This window comes from Adiantum capillus-veneris, chromosome 8, assembly GCF_014529385.1.
Source record: "Adiantum capillus-veneris isolate H3 chromosome 8, ASM1452938v2, whole genome shotgun sequence".
Classification (NCBI taxonomy): domain Eukaryota; kingdom Viridiplantae; phylum Streptophyta; class Polypodiopsida; order Polypodiales; family Pteridaceae; genus Adiantum; species Adiantum capillus-veneris.
Window position 1 is genome coordinate 88,519,369 of NC_140938.1, and position 16,810 is coordinate 88,536,178.

Genomic DNA, 16,810 nt, shown 5'->3' on the forward strand with positions numbered 1-16,810 from the left:
AGCCAGGTCCCCATATGGCTGCCCCATACATAAGAGAGTGGACAAGCCTTGCAAGGGCAAACTCTACTTAAGTACAAAGCTCTGCACAATGCCAGAATGGGGGCTTCACCCTCTCCCTATATAGGGGCCTAGCAATCTTGCTTGACCCACATCAATTACCCCATGTGTATAAATGGAAGAAACACGTAAAATATAGGACGCCCACCTAGAATGGTCCACAAGTAGGGTGGACAGGATTGTCTATGTTGGGCCTTGCGGTTCTCTTTGTGTACCCAAGATCTGAGAGGGGTGAGATAGGGTTTTGGAGGTCATCTCCTGGGTTTACCATCTAGATCTTGTGAGAGAGGACTTCTTTGTGGCTTTGCCCGGCCTTGTGAGGCTTTTCTAGATTCTAGGCATGTGGGGGCGTTTTTCATGATTTGGTCCAGATTAATGGCAACCAAGTGTGCACAACGGCCATCAATATTCGCCAAGCTCCGAAAGCTTGAGTCAGTCGTACAAGCTAGAGCTCCTCCACCTATACACCACACCACATGGGCATGTCACCAATAGCTATAGGCTAATTCGGAGATCGGTTGCACCTCCTCCGAGAACTAGTCAAGCCATCCTGTTCCAAAGTCCGGCTAACAATGCCAGAAGCCAACATGCGTGCGAAATCACAAAGATGAAAACCCTGGACTCATCTGCCATACCATCCTACAAAGACTAAATAGGTACTCTAGGCTCTGCCAAGGGAATAGGAGAAACCATCTCAGCCGGAGAAACCACTTGAGCCTGGTACAGAGAAAGAAATCTACATCCACAAGTCTTTGTGAGCTCTTAATGAAGATGAATCTAGGTGAGCCAAGTGTGTGAAAGCGATAAAGAGGTGCAATAGTAGCCTCCGTACTGGGCTCCAAATCTTAATCTGACTTCAATCTTATCCGACACACATCAAATACTAAATAGTAAATATGGACATAAATGAAAAAAACAGGTTAAAAATTAGGCGCCCACCTAAAATGACTGACAACTTACAAGTGGCACTCCAGACCAAATCTGGAAAAACTCCCCCACATGCTAGAATCTGAAAAGCCTTACAAGGCCTCGTATAGCCTCAAAGAAGCCCTTACTCATAAGATCTAGACGGGGAGACCCAAGAGATGACCTCCAAAAACTCTAACAGGACCCTACCAACGACAGGACTCTCATGATTGGCCACATGCTGACTAAGAATGGGACATTGCTGGAGCAAAGCTAAGCACTTCTACACAGAGAAAGGGCCTTAGGGCACCAGGGCAAGCACATTTCAAATGCAACTTCTCTGTAGTGGACCATATTTTCACACTAAGATTTTGATAAAGAGTAGGCCAGGAGTAGAGGGAGACTCTTCTATTGTTGCTTTGTGGATTTCCACAAAGCTTTTGACATGATCTCTCCAGAGAGGTTATTCCAGCGACTTATGATTTATCCTTGGGTATCAAGTCAAAGATAATATGGGGAATACATGCTTTGTATGACAGTCATTGGCCGTGTAAAACGTCTTGGAAGACTTTCGCATAGCATTGTTAGTACCATTGGTGTGAAGCAAATCTGCCCACTCTCACCGACTCTCTTTGAGCTACACATTGATCTGGTAGCTAACTACTTACAGAGTCGAGGAGGAGCTAGGGCTTGAATTGCTGGCACACAGGTCCACATCATGTCATATGCCGTTGATATTGCCCTAATCTCTAACTCATAGGAAGGATTACAGCAACACTTACATGCATTGGGGCTTTTTTGTGTAGACAGTCCTCTCAATGAACCTTGGTAAAACAAGACTGTGATCTTTCACACATCAGAATATGACACAAGCACACCCTTCACTTGCCATGCTTGAGAGGCGATGTCATCATGCACAATTTCCGGGAGCCACGCAGGATGTTTTGTCTTTTCGACATACTAGAGTGACACCCGAATTGATGTCTGCTGCTCCAATTTGGACACCACGTTTACCCACACTATCATGGAGCAAACTAGAAAGGCCCCAGATTTTGTATCTATCACATAATGATTTCTAGCAAGCCATATGTACCACAAGACATATTGAGAGCCAAGTATGATACTAGTGGAGGCTTTATTCAAGACCATATCCTTTCTTCATCAGGTCAAGGAGATGGGACCAACCAAACACCGAGACTCGCTTAAAAGGCCTCCATAATTCTCTATTAGAAAAAAGAAAGATAATTAGGAGAAGCCCAAATTTGTAATTTTTTTAATTATTAATAGCAAAAAAAGTTAAAATATATAAATTGAGCAAAAAAAATCACAAGGATAATTGAATTAACTATGAGATAATTACAATAGAAATCCCTTAGCTAAATCTACAAGCTAGTGCCTCTATGCCCAACATATGGTGGAATATGGCACTCGATAAACACTTCTTGCCTCTGCCTTTGCCACCTAGGTTAGCTCTATGTCTCTGTCTGAGTTCCTATCTCACGACCCTTTTCCTATTGTTGCATGAGAGGAAGATATGTGGTGCACTTTGAATCATATTGGGTAGGTGGTAATATGTCCATGGTGTAACCGTACTCTTGTACCCATTTCATCACTGAGGCAACCATAACCTCTGGTCACCTAACTTTGCTAGCTGTTTAGAGGTCTCTTGAGCGAGTCTTAAGAGTTTAGCTTGTCCCATATCCCTGACCCGAAGAAAGGATATGGTCTGGAATAAAGCCTCCACTATAATGGGCAGTACATCAGACTTGACTCTCAATAGGTCATGTGGTACAGATGGTTTGTTGCCAATCACACATGATAGCAACAAAATCTAGGATCTCTCTAGTTTGCACCATGATTGGGTAGATAAACCTGGTGGTCATTCTGGAGCTGCATATGTCAGTGCAGTTGCATATGTCACCAGTGTGTCAAAGATCTGTCATGTGGTACAGATGGTTTGCTACCAATCATACATAATAACAACAAAATATAGTCTCTCTAGTCTCTTCCATAATTGTGCGGATAAAGCTGGTGTCCAAACTGGAGCTGCCTACATCCTTGTGGGTGTCGCCAGTGTGCGTGGTTCCTAAAGATGTGCCTAATGAGACTTGCCTCTTAAGCATGGCCAATGAAGTATATGCTCATGTCAAACAGTCTTGAGAGGCTTGCAACATAGAGAACCTCCCTGCTCTACAAAGAAAGTGAGCCCGAGTAGAGAGCTACTTTTCTTGGGCCCGGCTCAAGTCCAATGTGGATGCCTTTGTGCTGGTATGTTACAAAATGAAGTATGACAGACACACAGCACCACAACTCCTACAACGTTTACCGATTCCAGATCTACCCTGGGAGAGTATTGGTATGGATTTCATCTTTAACCTCCCAAAGACTTAAGAGCGGGCATGATGGCATATGGACGATTGTGAACAGGTTCAACTTGCAGGCGCACTTTATTCCGAAGACAATAAAAGCCAATCACATGGCTCAGTTGTTCGAACTTCATTTGCATATACCCATAGACACTATGAGATGCATGAGTCTATTCTGTTGAACAGAGGCCCCATGATGACTAGCTTATTTTAGAGAGCAATGTGTGAGAATTTGGGTACAACACTCGAGCTCACTTCGTCATTTCATGCACACGCCAATGAGCAATCAAAGATTACCAACCAAGTGGTATTGAACTTGCTGAAGCCTGAAGTGCTATGTCTCTAACCACACGTATGGGTGGGATAAGTCTTTGCCTTTGGTGGAGTTCACCTACAACACCACAATTTTACACACCCACTGGGAAGGCACCTTCTGAGATAGTCGAGGGTCGAAAGTTCCACGTATTTTGTGCACAAAGAACAAGAAGTTTCAGGCAAATTACTTCGTTAAGGATCTAGCAGCGTCATTTGCTAAGGTTAAGGAGGCTTTGCAGAAGTCTCAGGGGCAGGCATAAGGGAACAGCGGATAAGCATAGGGGCGACTTGCTATTGAAACAAGGAGATTGGGTCCTTCTCAAGTTTGAGAAGGATAGACTTAGAAAGATGAGGGAAAGGAAGAGGCTTTGCCCAAAGCTGAGTATGTGATACTATGGACCGTTCCACACCTTGCAAAAGTTAGTAGACAATATATCCCTCAAACTAAAGCTGCCAGATCAGAGGAGGACTCACAGCGCATTTCAATTGAGTCTTCTATGACCTTTGAAGGAACAAGTGCTATAGGATTTGGTTCCTGAGGTGCAGCCTGAGTTGGAAAAGCGATAGAAAATCCTTCAACCTAAGTAGATCTTGGGACACAAGGACACGAAAGCAAAGGGAGATACTTGATCAAATTCAAGGACTACCCTACTCTCGACGCCAAGTGGATGGACAAGGTGGACTTGGTAGATACTCCTCAGTTGTCAGAGCTTTACCTTGAGGCTTTTGGTTTGGTTTGGCACTGACCACTCCAAGAGTTCGAGCAGATTGAGCGGTTGAGTCTAGTGAAAATGATTGTTGCAACAAAGATGTAAAATCTTCCGATTGATATCTTTGATTGAGTACATTCTTAGTCTACAACATTTTATCCCTCTTCATCAATGTGATGAAGATGATTCTAGTGCATTGGAGACATCTGTTTAGAGGTGAGCATGGCCTTAGGTTTGATGACTAAATAGATCTTGTTTTTGTTACTTTTTACTTTTTTGGCCAGAATTGGCAGAGGGGAAAAACCTCGAACCGCCTGCAAGCCTAAATAGTAAATAGACCTAGAGCGGATCAGTGATACATCTGATACTGTCTTGTGTGGATGGTAAGTAGCATGTCTGCATGAAGTCAATGTCTACAGCTTGTCTGCTTCGCGAGTGTATAGTTCTATGTGGAATGGTGACAAGGTAGTAGACCCACCGTATGGACCGAGGGCAGCAGAGACCAAAAAGCAAAAGAGGGAGCCCTGACTGCCCCTTCAATCATTCTTGCAAATAGATTCCAAGTTCATGCATGGTACCTTGGAGGACAATATTTAAGAAAGCAGGCTTGTAAGATCAGATATTTGGATGAGGATCATTGTATAGTAACTGATGCTCGATATCTTCACTCCACGGGCATACGTGTAGGATATCAGTTGTGCACATAATTGCATGGATTTCTAGTCCTAGAAAAGGAAAATTATGGCATTCCTCCACTTGCCTTAATTAAAACACGATTCAAAAGTGGTCTAACCCTTTGAAAATTTTGCGGGCTCGCTGATGCTGTTCGCTCCCCCCCGCCATCGCTGAATGCTGCCCCTCCCCCCCTTTTCGCCCCTGCTCCCTGCGCGCTGTTGCTGCCCGCCCCTGCACGCAGCCCCCCTCAGCACCGCTGCCCACCTCTTGCGCCCTTGTCATCCCGCCCCTTGGCGGCCTTGCCTGCCCGTCGCTTCCGCTCTGCGTGCTCCTTGTAAGGATTCTAGTCGCTAATCCTTAATTAAGTACTTAAACTCATGATTAAGACTTAAGAAACTGAAACTGAACTTAGAACAAGACTTAGAAGACTCTGTGTTTGATTGATTGAAAGTGTCATACAAGGGTTCCTTTCATAGGAATTGAATAGTCATCAGTGAAGAGGCATGTCTCTTTGTGAAGAGACATGACTTTAGGCGAAAAGACACATCCTTTCGGCGAAGAGCTGCAACCATTGGGTGAAGAGTCGCATCCGTAAGGTGAAGGGGTGTGACCAGTCGTCGAAGGAGTGTGGCTTTTGGCGAAGAGGTATGTCTTTTGGGCGAAGAGGTGTGACCATTCGAGAACAGGAGTCCTCCTAGGTTAGTCACACTTCGCATCTGCATCTGTAACGAATCAAGAAGAGTGTAACAAGTCACAATCGTGACATTCCCTCCCATTTACATTAAAACCCTGTGTTCAGATGAAAGTCTTCCGCTTTTCAAAGAATTCTTGAAGGAGGTTTGGGTACTGCTGCATATCTTCATCCGTCTGCCAAGTTGAGTCTGACTCATCAAGATCCATCCACTTGACAAGAAATTCTGTTGTGATCTTTCGTCTTGTTTCTTTTTGCCTAACATCAAGAATCTTTTCTGGAACAAGAATTATGTGTTCATCCTCAATTTATAGCACATAAGAAGATAAGTCTGGAATTGGCGAATCTCCTTGTATGTATTGTTTGAAACAAGAAATGTGGAAAGTTGGATGAAGTTTTCCCCATGAGAGTGGAAGTTCCAACTTGTAACTGACAACTGAGTACTTCTTGATTATTTTGAAAGGTCCATAGAAGTGAGGGCGCAATTTTGGAAAGACCGATTTTGGAGTCCCTTTTGTTGCTCATCCAGGCATCAACAAGACATACAGATTGTTATCTGCAACATATTTTTGGCCACAAATGCAGCAAGATGTTATCAAGTTTGTCAAAGCTTGTCATTCCTGTCAAACAATGAAGGCTTCTCGACAACTTCCTCAAGGGTTAGTTCATCCTTTGCCCGTACCTCAAGAAAGATGGGAAAGTGTCAGCATGGATTTTATCACTACATTGCCTCGTTCTCAAAAAGGCAATGCACAGATTCTCGTAGTGGTGGATCGGTTTTCAAAGATGGCACACTTTATTCCTTGCAAGAAAGCTTCCTCGGCACCAGACATTGCGCAATTGTTTGTGCAACACATTTTCAGATTACATGGATTACCAAAGTCTATTGTTTCAGACAGAGATCCAAAATTCACAGGGCATTTTTGGACATCCCTTTTCAAATCCCTTGGTACAAATTTGTTATTCAGCTCAGCATACCATCCTCAAACTGATGGGCAGACAGAAAGAGTGAATCAAATTTTGGAAGAAATGCTTCGACATTGCATACAAATTCGATTGGGGTCATGGGAAGAGTATTTGCCACTTGTAGAGTTCGCATACAATAACTCTATCCATTCAGTAACTGGCATGACTCCATTCCAAGCAGCTTATGGACATACTCCTCTTATACCGACAAACTTTGTTCTTCAACACAAAGTAGCTCTAGCAGATCAGTTGGTTCAAGAAATGCAAGATGTACTTATTCAAGTACGTGACAAGTTGGTTCATGTCCAACAAAAGTACCAGAAACAAGTCAATAAGCATCGACGACATGCAGATTTCCAAGAGGGAGATTTGGTTTTATTATATGTAGCACCTCATCGCTACAAAACTGTGATGAGGTGTGTCGATAGGAGGTGCGTCATCTGGCATCAAAGACGTGTAGTCCGGAAGCTGTAACTCGCTGTGAACCCGAACTAAAGGCTGCTGGAAATGATGTCGTTTACTGAATCCACGCGACACTCCGTCAGAGAATAGGCCAAGTGGGGGTACCGGCTCAGTATGTACTCGTAGTGTGGCAAATGAAGAGGCTCGCACGTAACTATGATATGCCACACCACCCAGCCATGTGAGCGCGAGGCATGCCGATGAGTGACATAAACCAAGTAATTTTTGTGACAACACTGCTGGCTGTAGTGCAGGTACAGGAGCAGGCTCGGGTGCCGGAATGAAGTCGGGAACCTGTCTTTCCTCTGGAACTGGAACTGGAGATGGGGAATCCGAAATGAGAATTACTTCCGATTCGAATGCGGATTCCGGTTTGGGTACAGGTTCTGGTTCGGGGGTATCTGGTATAATTATCACTTCGGGATCCTGAGGAGGATTTTCTGGCAATATTTCTTCGGGCACCTCGTCTATGTACGAGAGAAAATTGACGGGAACGTCGAGGGCATCGTCTTCCATGACTGTGAACAAGCCCGCATACGCACCTCGCGATGGCCAGAATTGGTAGCGCTGGGAATTAGCAGAAGAGAGAGCGAGAGATTTCCTTCATGCTGGCGCTGGTTATGCATTCGCTGGCTGCCGTTGGCCTTTTTTTGTTTAATTATTCCCCCAAGGGTGCCCACCTATAAGTTAGGTTGGGCGGCTGGCCAAAAACCCTTAAATTAAAAGGGTGGCCAAAAACCCTTAAATTAAAGTACCCTCTTCCAAGGATCTGGACATCGTTGATCTTGCCCATGTCGGAGAGAAGACGGGCTTGTAGTAGATCCCGAACCTCGCCTCCACTGGGCCGAGTGCCAATGAGATAACCGAAGTGGCTTGCAAGCGCTCCACTTCGGCCATCAAGTTCGCTTGCTCTTCTGGCGAAAGAGCAAGTCGAAGGGTCGGCTCCGCGGCGTCGGGTGAGGGGGCTCCAATGGAGTTCCTTTGAGGTGGAGCAGAAGCCACCATTCTGTGTCTGTTGTTGAATAGAGGAGGGCGTTGGCGACGAGGTGCTCACAAGGAGGCTGAAATGCCAGCCTACACGCAAGCAGTGAAGCGAGACTCGAAGGGGATGAGGCGGGAGGTCGGGGCAGGGGGGAGGAGTGTCACGATTGTGACTTGTTACACTCTTCTTGATTCATTACAGATGCAGATGCGAAGTGTGACTAACCCAGGAGGACTCCTGTTGTCGAATGGTCACACCCCTTCGCCCAAAAGACATACCTCTTTGCCAAAAGCCACACTCCTTCGACGACTGGTCACACCCCTTCACCTTACAGATGCGACTCTTCACCCAATGGTTGCAGCTCTTCGCCGAAAGGATGTGTCTTTTCGCCTAAAGTCATGTCTCTTCACAAAGAGACATGCCTCTTCACTGATGACTATTCAATTTCTATAAAAGGAACCCTTGTATCACACTTTCAATCAATCAAACACAGAGTCTTCTAAGTCTTGTTCTAAGTTCAGTTTCAGTTTCTTAAGTCTTAATCATGAGTTTAAGTACTTAATTAAGGATTAGCGACTAGAATCCTTACAGTGGTATCAGAGCAAATTTTTTTCCCGGGACCCGAAGGTTGTGAGCCTCACACCCTCGCCGCTACTCTCCCCCCCCCCCCCTTTCCCGGAGTTGTATGGAAGCAGAAGAAAGATGGCCAAGACCCACGTCAGCATGAGGTAATCTCTTCTCAAACGGTTACATAAAGATAAGCAGAAGATGGCAGACTGAGTAGGTGTTGCGGCATACCGGTGCACTTCGAGACTCTTCGCGAGGACAGGAAGAGTGGTACCCAATGATGGCATCATGGTTTTGACCCTAGTACGGATGTGCTCGAGGAGGAGGCAGACTTGCCGATTTCGGTATGTTTCCCAGGACTGAGGAGAGAGTACCTCCCTCTTCTCCCCAGGATTGGTTCCATGTTCGGAACAGTTCTGGAGTCTCCGCGCACTGCAGCTTCAGTTGTGGCCAAGGCCGCAGGTTTACCTACTGTGCAGGTTCTTGTTCGTGACACACTCCCTCCCCAAGGTGGTACTGCTACCTCGGATGAGTGGGGGATGGATCAGACAGAGTGTGGAGTATTCGGGTCTCCCGAACCAGTGTTTCATTTGCAGGCAGATGGGCCATTTGGCAAAGGCCTGTCCTTGCAAGAGACCTCGACCCACAGCGCATGCGCAGCCTCCCAAGGCTGAGCAAGCCAAGCAGCCAGATACACAGGACGCACAGGCTGGTACCTCGACAGAGACCCGTGATCAAACAATTGACGGTTGGCAGCAGGTGCCTGGCCACCGTCGACGGGGGCGACGGGCTTGCCCCACTGCTCCCCCTGATGGCCGACCTTTTGCAGCTCAGCAACACTTGGTTCCGACTGGGAACCGCTTTGACTCCCTTCAGCAGGACCCGCCTGAGGAGGCCCCGTCCACTTCAGCTCCTCATCCACCACCGCCTCCTCCTTCCTCAGACGTTGTCGCTCCGCCTCCCCCACCTCCTCCCCCTTCCCCACCTCCACCCTCGCCTCCCGCCCCTCCTCTCTCCCCGATGGAACCCACAGCCTCATCTCTTGACCTCTCCTCCACTCCTCCTCAGACACAGGGTTCTGGACACGCTTTTGCCACGAGGCATTCTCTTGGTAGTGCTTTTGTCACGAGCCGTGTGGCTTGAGAGGGACAGCCCCACCTGAGGCCGCCTTTTTTGGTGCATACGTCTCCCTTTGCACCAGTCCCTCGAGGTTTGACTAGCTTCGACATACGCAGACGCTGGGACTTCTTTGACTACAGCTTCACTCGGTTTCTGGGTGACTCTTCTCCTGACCTGGAGGAGGCTAGCTTTCGAGTCCACGTCCTCTTTCTTGCACCTAGAGGCATTGAGGCTCTGGACACAGCAATGGGTTTCTCCTTTCCGCTGTTGGTAGAAATCTCACAAAGTGGAACCAGCACACGGTCCTTGACTCGCTCCAGACTCAAGCTACTGAGTTCTCACACCACACAGGGGACTTAGGGGTGACAGATCTGGTGCAGACACTTTGGTCTCTGGCCAAGTTCAGCGTGACGCCTCCGGATGCAGCAAGTTGCAAGCACATTGTGGTGCATTTGTTTGCAAACACTTAGTGCCCTCCTTGTTATGTATTAGTGCATGAGGATTCTTGGACAGAGGATGTAGCCCTCCGGGTTGCACGCTCGGCTTGGGCCTCGGCGGGACAGTCACTTCTTTCACGCTTGTCTAAAGGTCGTTCGGATGCGAATTACCCCCATCCAAACCGGCCTCAAAGATTGCGAGGTTGGCTGCTAAGGCAGCATCTGTTTTCTCTCACTGACTCCATGAGGATCATCTCATGGAATGTGCAGGGATTAGGAGCGCCCCAGTTTCAGCGCCAGAGGGGTCGGCTGCGTCAGGAGCTTCAAAGATACCTTGTGGGTGGAGAGATTGACATTCTTATGCTACAGGAGCATCATCTTTGTGAGAGCCGCATTCAACGGTGTGGTCAGATTTTGCATGGACGATATGAGACGTTTTGGTTGGCTGCTTTTGGACCTAGAGACATCCAGGGTGGGGTATGTATGACTATTGACTCTTTGCAGCAAGCCATTGTGGGCAGAGGAATTATTGTGCGAGGCAGGGCTCAGTGGATCACTATGCAAGTTCACGGTTGCCTCATAGGCTTCTTGAACGTCTACGCGCCCATTGTGGTGAATGCACGTGCAGAGTTTAGGGGGTGACTTCAACATGTTGGAGGATCCCTCTGACAGGATTGGAGGTAACCATACTAATGTACATGGAGTTGAGTTCGCAGCTTGGGAGAGGTTATGTATGACTCTGCGGGTTTCAGATGTGTGGCAGCATTCTAGCTTTGTGAGGCCACCTGACAGCTTGGCCTTCTCTCGTTCGGATCGTAGAGTGAGAGGAGTGAATCTATCTCAAATAGATCGCTTCTACACTAATGACCACTTCAATTACTTGGGTGGTTCAGTTTGCATCTTGCCTGGGACCTCTTTTTCGGACCATGCACCAGTGATCCTCACAGTGACAAATAGACATAGGAGGGGGAGTACGATGCTACGCATCCCAGAGAGGGTCTTGCTGGATTCTACACTCAGAGAGTGAGTGGTGACTCTTTGGACAGAGGGCTTAGACTTGCAGGACTCTCCTGCTGACAGAGTGGCCTCTGGACTTGCTCAGCTTAGTCGGCTATTTCTCCAAGAGTCTTCGGCTCGCCTGGTTGCAGCGAGAGGAGCAGCAGCATCTCCGACGGGGCGTTGCTTCCTTGCAGAGGATGCAGGAGCAGCATCCAGACAGTCCTTGGTTGGAGGAGCAATTGCAGCAGGCTCGCCATGAGCTAGCCAGCACAGAGGAGAGGCGCCATGAGTTGCCGACGGGTCCATTGCTTCAAAGCCAGAGGACATGCGTGCAGTTGCTACTGACTTTTACCGTGATCTACTGTCTGCAGAGCCTCAGTCAGAGCGTCAAGATGCATGCAGAGAGCAGGTTTGGGCACAGATGCCTTGTCTTGTGACTGAGGAGATGCGCCAGAGGCATGAGCTGCCTCTTCAGCTAGAGGAGCTACACGCGACCCTTAGAGCACTTCCCCGTGGTAGTTGTCCAGGTGAGGATGGTTTGACTCCCAGCTTTTTCTTGGAGTACTAGGACTTGCTTGGCTCAGACCTCTGCAGCGCTTTTCAGTACATCCTACACACAGGAAAGATGCCTGACAGCATGAGTGAGGGCCTGATTTACCTCATTCCCAAGGAGGGTGGCTCCTTGGATGAGATTCATCAATGGCGGCCCATCACCATCTCATCCTACAAAATTCTTGCCAAGGCTCTGAGTTTGAGGATTCAGCCACTTCTAGAGAGCATTATACATGGGACACAGACACGTTTTGTCAAGGAGCATAGTATCCTTGACAACATCTTTACTTTTTGGGAGGCTTTTGCCCTTGCGCGGCTCCGTGGTGAGGATCTGGTGATACTTCTTCTCGATTTTGAGAAGGCCTACAATAGAGTTGACTGGGACCTTTTGGAGGGCACTCTATATAGGATGGGCTTCTCAGATGCTTGGATCGGAGGTGTGTCAGCTCTATACAGACGGGCACACAGTCAGGTACTTTTGTCAGGAGGTAGAGGTGATCGTTTCATGCTCACACATTCGGTCAGATAGGGCTGCCCTCTTGCCCCCTTCCTCTTTTTGTTCTATGCTGAGGCGATGAGCAGGTTTTTGGTTCCACAGCAGGTTGGTTTACGCGGCTTAGCGCTCCCTATTCGGGGAGATGAGCTACTAGATGCTGAGTTTGCAGACGACTCAGCCTTGTTCTTGGATGGTCAGGTGGCCAACCTTCACAGGTGTGAGCAGGCTCTTGAGACCTTTTGTTGTGCATCAGGTACACTAATCGATGAGCAGGTTTTTGGTTCCACAGCAGGTTGATTTACACGGCTTAGCCTCCCTATTCGGGGAGATGAGCTACTGGATGCTGAGTTTGCAGACGACTCAGCATTGTACTTGGATGGCCAGGTGGCCAACCTTCACAGGTGTGAGCAGGCTCTTGAGACCTTTTGTTGTGCATCAGGCGCACTAATCAACTGGAGAAAGACTGTGGCTTTCTCGGTTGGTAATGTTCCTACGCCTGATTGGATGCTAGGTGAGGGTTTCATGTGGATTCCCCAAGGGACTGCAGTTCGATACTTGGGTTGTCAAGACTTGTCTCCCAAGCAGCAGATTGCTCCCCTCCTCTTGTCCATCAAGAGGAAGTTGTTACATTGGAGCTCCGCACGACTTTCTTTGGCAGGCAAAGTTGTAGTGGCCAACCAAGTGTTGTTGGCTACTATGTGGTACATCACTTCTTGTTGGATCTTTTCGAGTGCTTGTATCAGCCAGGTAGAGAGGCTGATCAAGAACTTCCTTTGGTCAGGACGCGACACTCAGATAGCCCGGGCCAAAGTGGCCTGGCAAGTCATCACTCTATCTTGTTCTCAGGGAGGGCTTGGATCATAGACCCAGCACAACACAGGAGAGCCCTTCTTGCAAAGGGAGGACTGCTTCCAGGAGAGGAGCCCTGAAAGGAGTTTTTGCTTCAGCGGCTTAGAGCTAGAGTGCCTCAGGCTGGAGACCCTTGGAGACCTTCCACTAGATGGATTTTCACAGAGATGCGCAGAGTTGACCTGAGCAGGAGACTAGAGGACCGTTTTGCTGTGAGCCTTCTTCGATCCTGGGAGCAGCTCTGCGGAGAGGCTTGGAGCAGCACCAGCCTACTTGCACTGAGGAGCGCCTGAGACAACCCCTTGCCAGCCCCTTGCCTGCCCCAGCAGCTCTTGTGACTGTCCACTGGAGGCTATGGGCTTAGGAGTGTTGTCCACTGGCACGAGTGCAGTGGAATCCTAGGGAGTGGTTTTGGAGGGACCCTTTCTCCTCAACCGACCACCCAGGTGTCCCTTTCTTTCAATTGTTCGTCTGGGACGTCAACATACTGGCAGCACGGAGAGAGGCTCGTCCTGCTGCGGCACCTCATTGGCAGGAGGAGGGTCTCACAGCTGAGTTCCTGTCAGCTTTTTGGGCGAGGTTGTGGGACTCCAGACAGCCGCGGCGAGTCACTTTGTTCCAGTGGTTGGTTGCACATCGGGCTACAGTAGTTGGGAATTGGCTTGTATATAGTGGTCTCTCGGCAGCATGCGCAGCTTGCGACCATCTTGTGGAGAGTTAGAGCCACTGTCTTTGGGATTGTCCTTTGGCACAGCAGGTTTGGCTTCGGGTCCTTCGACTAATGCCAGCTCTTTCCACAACTCGGCAGTACACTTGAAAAGCAGCTGCTTGGTCCACTCTCACCAGCCCGGCGCTTCAGTTTGAGCTGTCCTCCACCAGCAGGATGATAGTGTTGCAAGGGTATCAACCTACACTCCAGTCTGCTTACTCCACAGGAGTGGTGCAGTGAGAGAGAGGAGTGTTGGGAGCTTATATGCGGCCTGACACTCTGGTTCATCTGGCGGGCCCGCTGCTTCCGCATCTTCAAGGCTCGTCCTATACCACCAGCAGAGACTCTTCGGGATGTTTCGCTAGAGCTAGTCCATACTCTCAGAGGACAGTTTTGAGAGACTCGGGCAGCTCCGATCGCATGCGGGAGTGTAGAGAGGCTTTCCTTCGACTCTGATGCCCTGGGCCTTTCTTCACCATGGTCCAAGGTGTGCTCAGATGGCACTACCGTCGACCTGTGTGGCTATTCCCTCCTCCCATCTCTTGATTTAGCCTCATTGTACATATGTTGTTTTTTCATTGGGAGAGTCTTCCCTTCATGATTGTTGTAGCCCTCTCTTGAAGAGGTGGTTGTAGCCCTATGGGCAGTTTCATTAACTAATAGAAGGATCTTTTTCTCGCGGGGGGGGGGGGAACACGATCCAAAAGTAAGATGACACTGATAGAATGTATCCCCGATAACATTTAGTATCAATGAATCGTTTCTCCTCTACACATGTGGTGGCATCACAACAACTAATGGTGCAATTCCCAGATGCATGACTAACATTTTCCATATGTGGAATCTGCAAGAAGGACAAATGCTATGAAAACAAGGCAGAAAGTATGCATTTGTTTGAGTGACCCAATGAGCGTACCATAAACAACAGCAACAACGACACCAGTACCAAGAAGAGGCCAGATAAGCTCAGAGCTGTTTTGGGCAGGAGGGCGGCTTCCAGCAACAGTGCTACTTTGATACTGCTTACTCTGCCCGCCAGAGACAGAACGCATACGCTTGGAGCCTTCGCTTCTGCCTGACCGTGACCTTCTTGCAGAATCATCCACAGCCCTGACTTGAAGGAGATGGAGCCTTTGCACAGCTTTGATGGTGATAGCATGAAATTGAGCGGCTTCCAGCAAGACACATTGGTTATAAGCTGACGATAGTCTCCGTAGCTGAAAGCAATCTGTACACGAAATTGACAAGGCCTGTCTGTCGCTTACGAGCCTTGAACCCATAAATACACACGGTCACAGAGAAAATGTCGCGGCGAGTTATAAAACTTCTCATGAACTAGAAAGGATCACAACACAATAGCTCTCATATAAATATATACTTTCCCAGAGTCTACTCTTGAACATACATGGTGGAATCTGTGGAGATTCCGGACAAGCGAATACATCCTTGCCTTCCTATACTAAAACCACAATTCAAAAGCTGGATTCAAACCCCGCAGCCCGCAGGCAAGCTCAAGCGTCATCAGTCTAACCAGCTTGCACCCAGCCTAGTCATGCTTGAAGGGTGCACTTCAATTCTTCAAAAAAAAAAAAAACTTCCCAACTCCTTACGTCACTTGCTCACCTCGCTCCTACATGAACTGCCATTGCCTGCCACCTCCTCTCTCTACTCACCCACCACCTACAATCTCACACCTTCTTCACTCTACTCATCGCCAACACATATAGATTTGCTTGCCTTTGCTAATTAATCAACAACGCATGTTTCTCGATTTCTTGTTATGAACTGTTTTCCAAAATGTGTATGGACTAACTTACAGGCTCGTATTCAATTTTATTAGCTAGAATCTCCAAAGATTCCCTGCTCCAATCTGCTTGCAACAACACCTAGACCTAAAACTGCCAAAGTAGAGCAAGAGTCGAACTCTAGAGGGACCCACGACAAGCTTGTAAGGCTATCCATCCCACCACATTCCCCCCATTGTCAACAATACATCTACATATTAATATTAAAAAAACACTACTAGTCAAACTCTCCCGCGTCATCCCAGTCTCATGTCCATGCCTCGTTCTTGTGGCACCAGGTGAGGGCCAACAGGAAGTTGATGCTAGTCAAGTTGGGGGTCAAGGGATGAGAAGAGTGCAGAGGGGAAGGTTGGCAAACAGTGGGGGTTCGTTAGCGGCCCGGTGTCAAAAAGAATGATGGAGCTTAGTCGGCTTCATGGGTTGGAGAGGATTATGGAAATTGCACCCGATTCACAAGAGTTTACTGAGAAAGAGTAAAGTCTAGATGATTTTGGGGGGGAGCCGGTAAGCCCATGTCCTTGTCCAACACGTGCAGACATCCCTAAAGATTTGCCCTAATAAAGGAAATAACAAAATCGTTGGCACATACCTGCAATAGTCTACTCTTGAAAATTTCATTAAGCTAGATTCCTATAGGATCTAAGTAAGCTAAGTTGAAGGATAGGATGAAAGGAATAAAGACTAGGGGTGGGCACTCTAAACCACAGGAATTCATTACTTGATATTTCACACTTTAAACATGCCATCTTTGATAGCAAGACATTGGAAATCGTCGACCCTATGTGTGCATGCATTCCTAACATGCTTTTGATGCAAAATGAAGCACCAACCTAAGGTGTGCACTAACTTTAGTTTAGTCGGTGCCTATGTGGAAAAATCCATTATGTAAATACTTGTGTTAGGTGTGTGTATTAGTAGACCTAGGTATATCTTTCCACTTTCTTTTTCCATCCATGATATTTTTTGTTTCCACTTTGTATATACTTCAAGCTCGTGATGTTTAAATATACCCTATATCCTCGCATTTTCAACGGCACGCTTGTGAAAATCGTAAAAAATGTCTTGTACTATCTTATCACTTTTCCCAAATAATTTCATTGTTTTCTCTCTTCTACCCTAATAAGGAAATAAACGAGGGTTCCTCTCG

The 16,810-nt window shown here is 47.6% G+C and overlaps 1 protein-coding gene across 1 annotated transcript in view; it reads right to left on the minus strand.

Annotated features, from left to right (window-relative positions):
- Positions 1-15,199, minus strand: part of LOC147452521 (uncharacterized) — a 67,109-nt gene extending 51,910 nt beyond the window's left edge. The window contains exon 1 of the mRNA XM_086518177.1: positions 14,775-15,199. Coding sequence (XP_086374303.1) covers positions 14,775-15,138 — 364 coding nt within the window. The 5' untranslated portion in view covers positions 15,139-15,199. The remainder of the gene's footprint in view (positions 1-14,774) is intronic.
- Positions 15,200-16,810: the final 1,611 nt, after the last annotated feature.